Raw genomic sequence first — 15,008 nt, forward strand, 5'->3', positions numbered from 1 at the left:
ATGAACGGTAATACAGTAGAACCTCGATTATACGTTCCTGGAAACTGCGTTTTCCTGTATTATTCGTTCAAATTATGTGGTCCCGTTAGCATCTTAATTAAATCACGTTGTAAAAATTATCCGTTCCTCGATCAAACGATTTTCCATTTCAACCGTCCAGAAATTTCAGTCCCATCAAAGCTAAATCCTTGATCACACGTTTTTCAAAAAAACGGTATCTCACAAAAGGATGGTTACAGCAAACTTACGGATCTTTGTGTGAACATCCCGTCATTGCGGTAATTTCAGGAAGTACTGTACTGGAAAAGCGATCGGGGTGAACTTGCATAAGGGGCCATCTTAGCATTGCATTCGGGTGGCACTGTTTAGAGATTCCTCGGAAATCAAAGCAGAGTGCCCACAACCTACGCATTTCGACAGTTCTACTTGAAGACAGAACGGGTTTCGTCAAATATGTTCGTACTTGCAAAACGTCTACATTACGTCCAGGGTTACACGTTTGGTTTTTTTTTTTTTACCGAGTGTTTCGCCGAATCGGTTTATGCACTTCCCTCAGGGCACTGTATAGTCACTGGGCTTTCAGGCAGGGAACGAAACTACTCCTCCTTAAGTTACTCAAATTTAGTATATTAATATCGTATACGATTTTATACCAGAACAGATGACACACCTTACATACAAACCTAAGGGAGGTTTTGGGAATGCCTATTACCTACTGTTTTGGTCCTAATATAAGACTGGGAAATTCATATTTTTGTGTTAAAATGTCTTTTTTAAACCCAGCAGTTTTATTTGCGCATGTTACATTTTAAAACTTTGTATCATTTCGCACTCGTACCAACTTGTACAGCGAGCACGCTTTCCAACTGAGCTCAAGTTTGCTAATATCCGTAATTTCGGAAGTGTTAATGATATATTCTCTCTTTCCAATTCGATTGCGATTAGTGACGGGCAAAATTGATTACAATGCATTCGAGAACTTGAAAATCAAAATTTACATTCTAAACCATAATCTCGAGTTCAACATAACCTTTAAAAGTCTACGTAGACCTAATTAATGCGATCCAAGATTTCCATAAACTGACTACGAACAGTATGACATAGATGTTGATCCCCATAGGATATCTGAAATATTTGTCCCGAATGAGTAAATTTATAATACCTATATAAATGGTCCGTTATTGAACATTATAAATTTTCCAGCTAACTCATTCCTGGTTGCCAGCGTTTCGCCCCCGTGTGCTAGGTTGGACTCATCAGTTGGTACCTAGCACACCTACAAACCGACCAACGGATGAGCCCAACCTAGCACACGGGGGCAAAACGCTGGCAACCAGGAATGAGTTAGCTGGAAAATTTATAATGTTCAATAACAGACCATTTATATTGGTATTACGAACAGTATACCGGTGACCAAATTACAATGAAAGATTTTTTAAAAAGGGATTTCGCCATCATGTTGGGCGCTTTTTAGTATCTAATGCGCTTCATTTTATTAGATTAGAAGAATTAAGAACTACTGTGGTTGATTGTTGCTTCACGTGGTGTTACGGGGATTATACTTTTCGAAGAGTTTGGCTGATCAAAGTTGCCAAACTGAAGGACGTTTTCAGAGGAAACTGACGAAGTTTCCCAGGTAGAACTGAATGTAAAGTTGAGACTTTTAAAGTTGCGTACCAGTAAGTAATGCTTAAAGCCGGCCCCGTGGTCTAACTTCCCTGCCTCTCACCCGGAGGGCCCGGGTTCGACTCCCAGCCAGGTCAGGCATTTTTACCTGGATATGAGGGCTTGTTCCAGGTTCACTCACTTTACAACTACCTTTAATTGAGGAACTATTTAATGGTGAGATGGCCACTCCGGTCTAGAGAGCCTGGAATAACTGTCGACAGTATTCGTCACACTGACCATGTGTTACCTCGTAATCTGCAGGCCTTCGGAACGAGCAGTGGTCGCTTGGTAGGTGGAAGGTCCATTACAGCTGTAGTTTGGTGTGGTTTGGTTTAGGGGTGTGTGTAAGATTATAAGTATTCACATTAGAGTTTTGTGATGTTTAGTCAAATTGTTGATGGTTCATTCATTGCGGATGTTCCACTTTCCCGTGTTGTAATTTTTTCCCCCCTGGGCTCCCTCCAGAAACGGAGAATCGAGGTTCCACTGTAGTTGAAATACCGAAACTATTTCCAACTAAAGAATAAGGTATTTAAAGATAAAAATTTCATTGTTCCGTATTGAAAGTAATAACGTTAAAAATTAAATAATTGAACAAGAGGTTCAACCTATTCGATACATAAGAGAAAGAAATGTAGTGATTACATTCTTATTTAATAGTAATTAGAAATGGGACCGGTTTCGGCCCTAGTCCAGGTCATCGTTAGCCATTCAAAACATAAACATGAAAAACAATGCATATGAAAAAGAAAAAGATTAAGTGAACTCTGGATCGGTATAAGATGAAATATAAATTGATGATGGGGGTAGAAATTGTGAGTCACTTAAAAGAAAAACAGCACGTAATATTATGAATGGTAGTACGGCACACGCAATGATAGGTAAAGTCTCACAATGTTTGTGAATAGTGGAGAACAGTCAAATGGGTCAGTTTTTACACTCTGTCAGGTACAAAGTCACAACACTATCGAACAACATGTGAAGATCCATAAATATATTGAAGTCGCAGACGAATAGATTTATAGAAGCAAACTGCCAGCTCCCGGTGATCAGCGCGGCACTTTCAAGGTCATGCGCTGTGGTCTCGAACGCCAAAGTAGAATGGAGAATATCCAGAAGATCCAGTATTTGCCTCGGTTGCGGGAAGTTAAGTACGTATATATAGAAATATACAACACAATTCAGTATAATTAAATGAGTAATTCTGCTCCTGCTGAGTTCTTGGAAACAGTGTACTTGAAAAAAACAATTGTAAAGAGGAAAAAATATAGTAAAAAGCGCAATATCGGAAAACAAATAAAAACATATATGCAGTGCGCTATTTTTTAAATTGAAAAAATTTAGGTCATGATTGAAGTGGTCGAAGTTGGCGCAAGAAGAGTTATAATTTGAATGAGGAGAACCGAAATGAAGGTAGGTGGTTTTTTGTTTTGTTTTAAATAGAAAAGGTAGAATAAATTAAAAGAGGAAAAGGGATAGTGAAATAAGAGAATATAAGAAATTGAAGTTAAATGGTGTTGAGGAAGGATAAGATAGGGAAATGAAGGAGGGGTAGTTTAGGGTGGGTTAGGAGGGTGGGTTATTGGAGGTAGAAAATGTGGGAACTTTGTAAGGCATGGAAAATAGAATTGGGGTTTTGGAATTTGGAAGTTTTGAGAAGAATTAGGAAGTCGAAAAGGATGTTGGGTTTTTCAGAAATGTCGTTTAAATTGAAATTAGGGTTGAAGTACTGGTCAAAGTGGATAAAGCAATTCTCAGTAATGTTTAAGAGGGGGCCTTTGTTAATGATTTTAAGTATTTTCATGTCATTGTCAATACTGGTGAAACTATGCTTGGAGTCTTGTATGTGCTGTCCTATGGCAGAGAATCTGTTGTATTTAATGGCGTTGACATGTTCAGAGTACCTGATATTGAAGTTGCGGCCAGTTTGTCCGACGTAGGAGGAATTGCAGTTGTTGCATTTGAATCTGTATACACCAGATTTAGAAAAAGCATTAGACTTATTTAGAGTTGTGTAAGATATCAAGATTTCTATTGTTAGTTCTAAAAGAAATTTTCATGTTATGTTTTTTAAAAATATTAGTTATTTTATAAGCATCCTGAGTGAATGTGAAGGTGGAAAAAGCAGTTTGTTTTATTTTGTCTTTAGATAAAGTGGTTTTTGGACGGTGTTTGAATTTGTTGATGATGCGGTTTATGAAGGAGTTGTTAAAGTCATTGAATTTAGCGATGTTGCGGATGGTGTTTAATTCGTTATTTAAATCTTTTTTGGACATAGGGGTGTTGAAGGCACGAAAAATTAAGCTGTTATAAGTAGCACGTTTATGAGCTTGAGGGTGCGAAGAATCTTGTCGTATTGTGGTTGCTGTTTGGGTTGGTTTTCTGAAAATTTTGTAAGATAAAAGAAAATTTAAGAAGAAGAAGAAGGATGTCTAGTGATAATTAGGTCTAGAAAATTAAGAGTTTGGTTGTGTTCTGATTCGAGGGTGAATTTAATGTTAGAGTCTAAGTTGTTGAGATGAAGAAGTGTATAGGCTGCGTTGGTTAACTCCTCATTTAAAATTACTAATGTGTCATCGACATATCTGGCCCAAAAGAGGATGTTGGAGAAATTATTATTCATTTTTGTGTTTTCTAAGAAGTCGAAGACGATGACCTGGACTAGGGTCGAAACCGGTCCCATTTCTAATTAATATTAAATAAGAATGTAATCACTACATTTCTTTCTCTTATGTATTGAATAGGTTGAACCTCTTTTTCAATTATTTAATTTTTAAAGAATAAGGTAAGCGCAAAGAAAACCTCATCTATTTCCAAATTTAAAAACAAGAGTTGTTTCTGAAAGTTTGAAGTATTAAGTATTGAATGCAAAAATGTTATCGATTGACAGTTATATTATTGTTCTAAGCTTCTGGGCAATAAGTTAATTATCCAATATCTGCTCGTGGAAATCAGTATTTATCTGGTACCGGCAGCTGCCGGACGCGATGAAGGTCATGCAAGGTTGCACGATCTTGAGTCAGTTCATTTCAATGGTTGGTGTTCTAAAACATAAGTGCAGAAAACCTCTGAAAAGTGATGAAAAGACTATTGTTTAAAATGTATTTAGTAAGTTTATATAACGACAGTTCAACTGACGATATTGTATCTTCTACAATGTAAAGTAAGAAATCATCTTACAATCTGGAGGTTATAGATTTTTTAATATAATGAAGTAATAATTAAAAAAATCAATAAAATTAAATATACCTCTGCCTCCACCAAAACCTCCACGTCCTGCTCCAAAACTGCCACCACCACCACGTACAGGACCACCCATTCCTCCTGGAGGACCTCTGAAATAAAGAGAATACTGCTATAACTCAAATTAAATCATAAGAAGGTTATGAAATATATAAAGGAGCTCAAAAACTATTCATTTAACAAAAAAATAACTAAGCTGAATGACCATATGCTGTTGAAGATCAAGCTAAATGCAACTCAATTTGAACACTGCCCTTTTATGTAATTTCCCCTTTCAAAGAAAAATGAGAAATGGGTAGTGTATCACACCCTAATATAGCTTGTAACACAGCAGTTCTGCTAAGTAAAATTCAATCAAGAATAAAATTTACCGTATCCATCTATTCAATACAATTCGCTTTCTTTTTTTTTTATTTTATTTACATGTTTCCCACTTTTTTGGGGCATCTTCAGCCTATTGACAATCTGAACGCCAAGCCCAAGGCCTTGTTTGAGTAAACATTTAAACTTAATACTATACAAAATGCTGGAGATATTTTGGTAGACTTTCATAGAAGAAATGAGATAATCATTGGCAACGCATGGTTTCGAAAGAAAAACAGAAGATATAGATGGCATAACAAAATCAAAACTCTGATAAGATTACATTTTGGTTGAGAAAGGTAACAGGAAAATACTGGTAGACGTAACAGCCCTCCCAAGTGAATCTTTCGAAGATTGATGATGATGATAATGATGCTTGTTGTTTTTAAGGGGCCTTACATCTAGATCATCGGCCCCTGATGGTAAGAAACGAGACGAAATGCAATGACAAAATGCAATGACAAAATAAAAATCCAAAATCCTCCACTGACCAGAATTCAAAGCGTGAGGACGAAGAAAGAACGGATGGATATGAAGTCAAAATAATCAGTGGAGCCGACCCGCAATGCCTCAGTCTCGGAAACTGTCTGAAAACAATAGTAATACTGACCAAGGGACTGCTTCTATAGATCAATACTGAATCGATGATGCTTGCAAGCTAAAGGGGTCCAAAATATAGGTCATTGGCCTCTCATAATGGTACGTATCGCTTGGAAAGTAGAATGATGGCATTTGTCATGGCGCGGTACCAATCAGAAGTATCGTAGACTCGCGGTATTCCACACATTATGGTACTACTCACAGGTAATAAAATTCGCACATGTAATAAAGACCTATGGTGTTTCGCATATAGCGGCGCCATTTATACCTACGATTTTCATCACATAAGTGTACTAACCACAGGGACTCGTACTATCCCGTGGTGTTCCTTATATAGTGGGTACTAGTCATAGGCAAGCCAGAACTCTGGTGTCGCTCAAAATGCTACTAATCTTAGGTACCATAAAAGCCTGACCGCATGGTGCTCCTGCGTACTACTAATTGCAAACCTATTTGATACCTGACATAGTGGACTACGCGCAAGTAATTGCGACCCTTGGTGTTCCCCACGTGGTGGTAGAAATCACGAGTAGTTTCATGGTTCTAATCCAATCATCCCTCGGTCGCCCCTTTTAGTCGCCTCTTATGACAGGCAGGGAATACTGTGGGTGTATTCTTCGTCTGTGTCCCCCACCCACAGGGGGTTGTGGGTTTGGTCTGCGAGAGATATTTTATTTTCCTCAAGTCCGCCGGTAAGCCGGTTAGAAACCCCCCCCCCATCCACCACGTGGGACGCGCCACGCGGGAGTATCAACTCTCCCCTTGCTACGCCAGTGTAGTAGGTTCGTGGCTTTTGAAGATCACCGAGTTATGATAGCTAACTGTAAGTTAAAGATGGGAAAGGTACAAAAGATGACCGAGGTTAAGCAGAGAAAGCTAAGGGTGTGGAAATTGCACGAGAAGTAAATAAAGAGTTCCAGACACACATTAAAACAAGTATACCTAAGACATTGGAAGGGTCGAAGAAGAATGGGCATAACTTAAAGCAGTCATGGGAGAGTCTGAAGAAAAGACCTGTGGAAGAGTATCATGAAGGAAGAAAGATCAAGAAACGCCATGGTGGAAGGACAGGGTAAATGATATACAGTGGAACATTGGATTGCGAGCATAATTCGTTCTGGCAACATGCTTGTAATCCAAGGCGCTCTTCTATCAAAGCAAATTTTCCCATAAGAAACAATTGAAACGCGGATGATTCTTCCACAACACAAAAATATTTTTTCGCAAAATATTTCTGAAACAAAATATAACCTAAAACAAATTAAACTGCATTTTTCCTTACAAAAGAATCATTGTTGATGTGAGGGAGACGAGAGATGACAAGAGATGACTTACTGTGAAGCACGAATTTCACTAGCGGAATCACTGCTGTCTGTTAGCAAACTGGAATTGTTTTCTTTTTGTTCAACTTTAAACGAGGAACCTGTCCAAAGACTTTCTTTCGCCTCTTTTTGAGGATTTCACGAAAATGTAATATTGCATCGTCATTGAACAGATTCATCACTCAGGCTGCTACAGCCTTGTTCGGGTGGTGTTTTTTCTACAATATTTTGCACCATTTCCCACATTTTGCACTTCTCCCAAATCTCAGTTGGAATGAAAGATTCCACTAACTTTTCCTTCTCCTCTTCCCCGGGCGAGATCTCCCCCATAACCTCCTCCTGTTGTTCGCGATGCAGGTCCATCAGTTTGTTGATGGCGAGTTCCTGGCTATGTTCTTCCACCAGCTCTTGAATGTCCACGTCATTCACCTCCAGCCGTATGGTCTTCTCTAATGACACAATTTCATCAACAATCAGCAGCTCATTGTCACCAACAATGCCCTCAAAATCACATCCAAGAACAGAGTCAGGCCACAGCTTCTCCCAAGCAGAAGCGAGAGTTCTCTTGGGGACCCCATCCCGGGCTTTATCAATGATCTTCAGGTAGTCCACGATGTGGATATGATTTCTTCAAAACTCTCGGAGGGTAAGGTTTGTTCCTTCGGTCACTTTGAAGCATCGCTGAAATAGTGCTTTGGTGTATAGCTTCTTGAATTTCGAAATGACTTGCTGATCCATAGGCTGGAGAAGTAAGTAGTGTTGGGAGGAAGGAATTCCTCCAGTAAGTCGTCCTGAAGGCCTGGAGGATGAGCAGCATTGTCCATAACTGGCAAGACTTTAAGCCGCAGGTTATTTTCTGAATGGTATTTCTTCACTACAGGACCAAAGACATCGTTCATTCAATGAAGGAAATACGAGTGACCCACGCCTTAGTCTTGGACCTCCACATAACATTTAACTGGCTCTTCTGCACCTTGCATTTCTTTAAGGCTCATGGATTCTCGGAATGATACACAAGCAGGGGCTTTACTTTTAAATCCCCGCTCGCACTAGCACACAATAACAGGGTTAAACGGTCTTTCAAAGGCTTGTGACTGGACACTGAATTTTCTCCTGCTATGATGTAGGTCCTTCACCATCTTTTTCCAAGAAAGTCCTTGTTTCATCGCTGTTAAAACCTTGCTGTGGCAGGTAAGACTGTAACAATGAGCTTCTGGAACTCTGCAGTGAATGCCTCAGCTGCCTTAGCATCCAAACTGGAAGCCTCCCCATGCCTCACAACACTATGGATACCACTTCTCTTAAATTTATCAAACCATCCCCTGCTGACCTTGAAGCTTTCGACTTCTGTTGACGTATCGTATGTGTACTACATGGCAATTTACTTATGAGGTCGGCGTAAAACGTCTTTGCCTTCTCGCAGATTAAATTCTCTGCCACAGTAGCCTATCACCTGCTAGTTGCATATCATTTATCCAAACGAGAAGCAACTTATCTACAACTTCCAGAACACGTGGCCATTGCTTTGATACTCCTGCGACTCCTTTTGCTGCATCTACCCCTTTTATTTCTTCTTTAATATTGTGCAAATCGTTGACGTAGCCGTTATAAAATCTTGTGATATCAGCCACTCACCTCATTCACGCTTTTCGATCATTTCCTTCCTAACTCTCATCGTAATCATCCCCTTCTTCCAACCGAATTCCTTTTTAGCCTTCTTTTCATTCACTGGGCCCATTGTTGCAGACGTTATAACACTAATGAAAGAAACAAAACATGTACACTCGTTCGGTGTTGACTATACGAACGAGCAGCGAGGCATGCCAATTGAAGTCCAGCGCGGGAGATGATTACACACACACTCGCCCAGGAAAGGGAGAGGAAAGAGGGAGAGGAAACATAGGCACACGTGACGCTCCTATTGCGGATCCTCACTCACTTATCAAGTTACAATTTATTTAAAATGTTTGCTCGTCTTGCAAAACACTGGTAAACCAAGTTTCTCGCATTAAAAGAAAGAAACGAGCTTGGAAAAGATGGGTGAGGAACAGAACAAAAAATGCCAACCAGAATATAGGCACTGCAAGGTGGTTCAAGAAGAGAAAAAGAATGCTGGCAAAAACTCTGCAAGAAAATACGTACAACCGGAAACAAAATCATTTTCCAGTGGGTTAAAAAGAAAAATCCAGGTGAAGGTGCTAACTTCATTAAAAATGAACAGGAGGAAGTGATGACACAGAAGTAGGATATATTGCAGAGGTGGGGAAAATACATTAAACAGCTTTACAACGTACAAAGTACCTTGGTACAAGGAGAAATTGAAGAACCAGATTTAGTGCAGATGGAAGATGGGGAAAAAGGTGTGTCCGTGGCAGAGACTGAGTGCGCCACTAAAAGAATGACACGAGGCAAGGCAGCTGAAATTGACGAGGTCACCAGAGAAATAATAATAGCAGCAGGAGCAGTTTGTACACAGTGGTTGTACAGACTCTTCAGAGTGAGATAGAGAGAAAGGACTGTTACAAAAGAGTGGACGATAGGGGTCAATATACCAAATTTTCAAGAAAGGAGACAGGAAGCACCTTGAAAGAATCTTGGATAAACTAATAAGAGACAGTAGAGGGAAAATGGGCAGAACACCCGTATGGATTCAGAACAGGCAGGTCCACTTTTGACCCAATATTTACATTGTGTCAAATGATGGAAAAGTGTTGGGAATATGGAAAGGACATGGTAGTAACATTTCTACATATTGAAAAGGCATATGACATTGTTCCAAGGAATTTACGATGGAAAACAATGACAGAGGCACAGACTGGGAATGGAACAATGTAGATAATAGCATTGTATAAAAATTGCAAAACCTGTGTTAGGACCAATGTGGGTCAAACTGAATGGTTCAGAGTTGAGACAGGCCTAAGGTAGGGAATTGTATTGTCTCCCTTACTCTTCATTATCATGGATAGAATTCTACATAATATCAAGGAGAAGATGATGGGCGAGCAAGTAAAGTCTATGGTCTTTACTGATGACATTTTAGTATGGGGAGATAATTAAAAGGAAGTACAGACAAGTTGATTAACGGAATGAGGAGATAAAGTTAGGAATAAAGATTAGTACTGCGAAAAGCAAGTCTTTGATCATGACGAAAGGCAACAGAAAATCCAGGGGACTGATAAAAATAGGAAATTAACCTCTTGAAGTAGTGAAAAATTTTGAATATTTGGGCAGCATGATATCACAAGATAGAAATTTGGCTGGAGAAATTCATTTAGGAATACAAGCAGTCTGCAAAGATGTGCCAATGAAGTGCAAAAAGATTTTATACTTTTCCTATTACAAACCTATACTGACCTATGTTTCAGCAGCCTGGACGCTGAATAAGCGGAACCAAAGTAAGGTAAAGCAGCTGAAATGAGGTTCTTGAGGAGCATACAGGGAAAGACAAGACGAGATAGAATACAAAATGAGGAAAGAAAGTGTGGGAGTGTGTAAACTTCAAGAAGAGATTGATATAGCAAAGCTAAAATGGTCTGGACACATGAGAATGCAACGAGAGAGAATACCAAAGAGAACATTCATGGATACAAAGACTGGAAAGAGGCCAAGGGGACGGCCCAATGAGATGGAGGAGCTCTGTTGTGGATTGTATTGCAAATAGGAGTTGATAGCACTAAGTACTAGAAGAGAAATGGTGGAAAGAAAGAGAAAGGTGGAGGGCTTTGGCACATTAACCTACTCGGAGAGAATCTGGAAAAGGGAATGGATGAAGAAGAGACGGCAGGATATGGTTATCTGAATATTAATGTAATAATGATGAACTGATTAATATAGGTTATTATCTGGTAAGTAGTTACCATCAGGTTATTATAGAGCATGGGGTGTTTGTATATTTGAAACTTCAGGAATTATCTTGTAGTGCACAATTCTGAATTAGAATTTGAACCAACTTCTGTAGAATTTAAGCTTCCTTGTGGTAAAAGAAAGTAATTCTGCTAACCATGTATCATTCACTGGACGCTGATGTTGCAGCTTCCTTGGTAAAATGAGATAAAGTTCTTATTTTCAGTAGGAATAGCAGCACACCGACTTCTCACGAGTACAGCTTCACCCATAAAATTCATTCCTAAAATAGCCTTTTATCTCCTGATTCTGAGTACCATGCTGCTATCGTTCCCCCTCCTCTTACCAGCAATCATTCCTGCTATTTTTACATCTGTTGCTTTTAACATATGAAGAAGACATCTTGAGTCCACCCTGCTTTCACTCCCATAAAGCGAAGTTGGTCTGAAAATAGACCGATTTAAATATAGTTTTGTTGGGGAGCTGACTTCTTGCTTACAGAATACAGGTGATCGCAACTGCAAACTCGCTGGATTAGCTTTGCTGCACCTTGATTCTATCTCACTATACTACCATCCTGGGAGAAGAATCATCCTGAATACCGTATTTACGCGAATAATACCAGCATATTTTTTAAAAAAAATTGAAACACAAAATTGGGGTGCAGGTTTTATTTGAGTCAATGTTGGAATTTTTTTTTAAATCAGCCTTCCTAAAGTTAGGGTGCGGGAATTATTCGGTGGCGGGGATTATTCGCGTAAATACGGTACTTGAAATCATCTACCTGTTCCAGCTTTGTATTCCCAACCTGATATTAGTTCATTAGGCTTATTACTTACTAACAACACTTCAGTCTTCGAAAGGCTAATGTTCGTATCATACTCATTTCACCTATTTTAAAGTATTAAGTTATTAGACTTAAGGCTTCCAGCACAATGTGCCATTTATTTTATTTAGCATATGGCATACAAATACTATTACAAATGAACCAAACTACAAACATACATCTAGACCTTGTATGTACCCAATATATTTTGGGGTTGCTAACAAGAAGTCTTCATATGGCCCTCCATGTGCTCTGATGCTGCATTCCTTCCTGATGTGTTTAATAGTTTGTCGCAGTGAACCACAGTCGCATACCGGCTAGGACAGCATTCGCCGTTTAAAAAGCGAATCCCCACATCTTCGGTGTCCCGTCCTGAGTCGGTTGAGCATTGACCATACCTTGCGAGGTTGATCAAACCCTGGAACTGTATTATCGATGCACAGCATTTCCAGGCATGTAGCTGGAGCACTTTGCATCCATTCTCCCTCAAGGAATCAGTTATTTCGAACCCGAGTGTGACTGATGTCGGCCAAACTGCTTACTACATTTTCATCTAACTGAATCCCTCCCTGTCACTTATACTATTCAGTAATGGTACATGTATTTTTTCACAACAGCCTTGTCCAACCCCTGTATGGACCCTGACCCAAGAAGTAATTCTACCATCGATTCTCACTGCAGTACAATTATCAACAAATACTTTTGATTGCTTTCAGTAATCTCCATTAATTTCATACTCCCCAGTACATCTAACATCTTTTCTCCTTACTACTCCTGCCATATGCCTTCTCTAGGTCTACGAAACGTAACTGTATTCTTCTCATAGCATATTTCAATTACCGGGTGCATACTGAAAATCAGATCCTGAGAGCACCTCTGTAGTCAAACCAAACTGGTTTACATCCAACTTACCCTCAACCATTGATCAGACCCTCCCTTCCAAAATGACTGAATACCTTGTCTCGTACACTGATCAATGACATACCTCATTTTCTTCAAGGGACACAAATTTATTACAATTTAGTTATGGTATTACATGTTGGCTGCCAGTGTATCAACAGGGTATAACAAACTTTTTATGCACAAGGACTTCAGAAATATCCCAAAACAATGAACACTTAAGAGGGAGTCACAGAATAAAATCAAATATTTCCATACTTCCGTTAGTTTTCAACTGACTTACTTGAGCAACATCTTTAATTTCACTGGATGAACTTTCAAATTGCAACTAAATTCACTGTCCAAGTTTTAGAGTCCCTTGTTAATTTCTTGCTCAGTCACTTTCGGCCATTTATACATTTTTGAACATGCGATGAAAACAGACCACCACCTTTCAGCACTATTTACAGACTGACTGGATATCCCAACTACACACCCAAATACAACAATAGCAATAACGCATTAATTAAAGAGGCTTCCATTGTCAGAAACAGAATAATTATCAAACAATAATGTAACAATTGCTTAAAATAAATTAACCAATCGTATGAGAGTTAGGACCGAGAAATGTCACTGGGGTCAATGACCGAGGCCCCCCCTCCGATTTTGTATGCAACTGTTAAGTGGCAGAGATATAAGCGATGCTAATAATGTTACATGCTGTCTGACTCTGTTATTAATGGTATGATACAGCACATAGGATCACCTGACTTACACATTCCAAGAAACTTGGCAGAACAACACACCACCATCTGATTCAGAAACCACAGAAAAATCAATCACTCATTTCTCCACAATGTTTCTTCCCTGGTGACTTAAGTTTCTACGGCAGCAAAGTAAGGAAACTACTAACATACATAAACACACTACATAATTCACAGGCTTAATACCTCATTTAAATTAAGTTCACAGAATATTACCCATTATATGATTTTTTAGTGAAAGCTTCCCTGCAGAGCAGAGAGAGCAGTTTCCTCCTAATAGTCTGCGAAGGAAGTAGCTAGGTGCATATGACTTAAATAGGCCAAAAACACTATAGCCATTTTTCTACAATTTTCAATTTATTTTTCCAATATTCTTAAAATAGATATGGTTGTAATTACCCCAGGCCGCCTCTTGGTCCACCTCGAGGGCCTGGTCCTGGCCCCATGCCACCACCGCCTCCACCCAGTCCAAAACGACCACCACGGCCTCCCATCGGGGGTGGCCCACCCATTCCACGCATTCCTGGACCGGCTTTGCCATCCGGATCACCATAGCCACCATATTCGTGAGCATAGTAGTCGTCATAATTATGTGGATCATATGGGCTGTTTATGCCCTTTATAGGAGACTGGTGAAAAAAAGAATCAGTTAATATAAATACAGGGATCTATAATTTCTAGCATACTAAAATACAAATATTTGTCTGAAAGTAAAATATCCACATGATACAAAAAATAAAACAGGAATAAAACTCCAGCTTTTGAAGTATTAAAATCTTGAATACAACACATAAATGTACTTGACACATTCAATTGAAATGAACTGTTTAATGTACTCACAGTCTTTAAGAGCTCCATGATCTCCCTGATAGAGTCTATACAGGTATTCGGCCTTCCTGAAATCTGACATACTCTATCTGTACTCTGTGGGCAGCAATTTGAGAAAATCTTGATCCGAGCACCAGTTTTCTAAGATAAAATTACACCATTCATTAGTCTATTACTCTGCAACCAAACAAACTAACAACACAAACAGCAAGACCAAGTATTGCTTTACCAACATCAAGTCATAAAAAGCTTGCTTGCATAAGATCAAATCTGCACCAGAATGAGGAGATTAATACAATGGGGCTAATCGTCAAAAAAATGTTAGGTTTACTAACGTAGTACATAAGAAGTAGCAACAGCATCTGGTTGGACAGGAGAAAACAGTTACCCACTTTCATTCTAGCATTTCTGCATGAACAAAGATGAAAAAATGAAACCTTTAAATATAAATGTGAGCTTGGACAGTAGGTTAAGAACACTTAAAGGTATATTTGGTAGAAGTCAACAACTCATCCTTAAATCAGGATCACTTGCATAATTTCTATGACGCCATCACTTAGGTGTTTAAGATTTTATCACATATTTTCATTGCTATTATTGTTTACTGCAGCAGCATAAATTTACATAACATGTTTATGCAATGATTGCAATATTTATGAAGGAAAATAATAC

General features: G+C 39.0%; 1 protein-coding gene across 2 annotated transcripts in view; it reads right to left on the bottom strand.

Annotated features, from left to right (window-relative positions):
- HnRNP-K (Heterogeneous nuclear ribonucleoprotein K) overlaps nucleotides 1–15,008 on the bottom strand; it is a 281,790-nt gene that overhangs the window by 63,065 nt on the left and 203,717 nt on the right. For both annotated transcript variants that reach the window (XM_067145808.2, XM_067145809.2), the window contains exons 8-10: nucleotides 14,349–14,477; nucleotides 13,908–14,137; nucleotides 4,918–5,003 (exon numbers count right to left, since the gene is read on the bottom strand). In XM_067145808.2, coding sequence (XP_067001909.1) covers nucleotides 4,918–5,003; nucleotides 13,908–14,137; nucleotides 14,349–14,477 — 445 coding nt within the window. The remainder of the gene's footprint in view (nucleotides 1–4,917; nucleotides 5,004–13,907; nucleotides 14,138–14,348; nucleotides 14,478–15,008) is intronic.

The sequence above is a fragment of the Anabrus simplex genome, chromosome 4, assembly GCF_040414725.1.
Source record: "Anabrus simplex isolate iqAnaSimp1 chromosome 4, ASM4041472v1, whole genome shotgun sequence".
Classification (NCBI taxonomy): domain Eukaryota; kingdom Metazoa; phylum Arthropoda; class Insecta; order Orthoptera; family Tettigoniidae; genus Anabrus; species Anabrus simplex.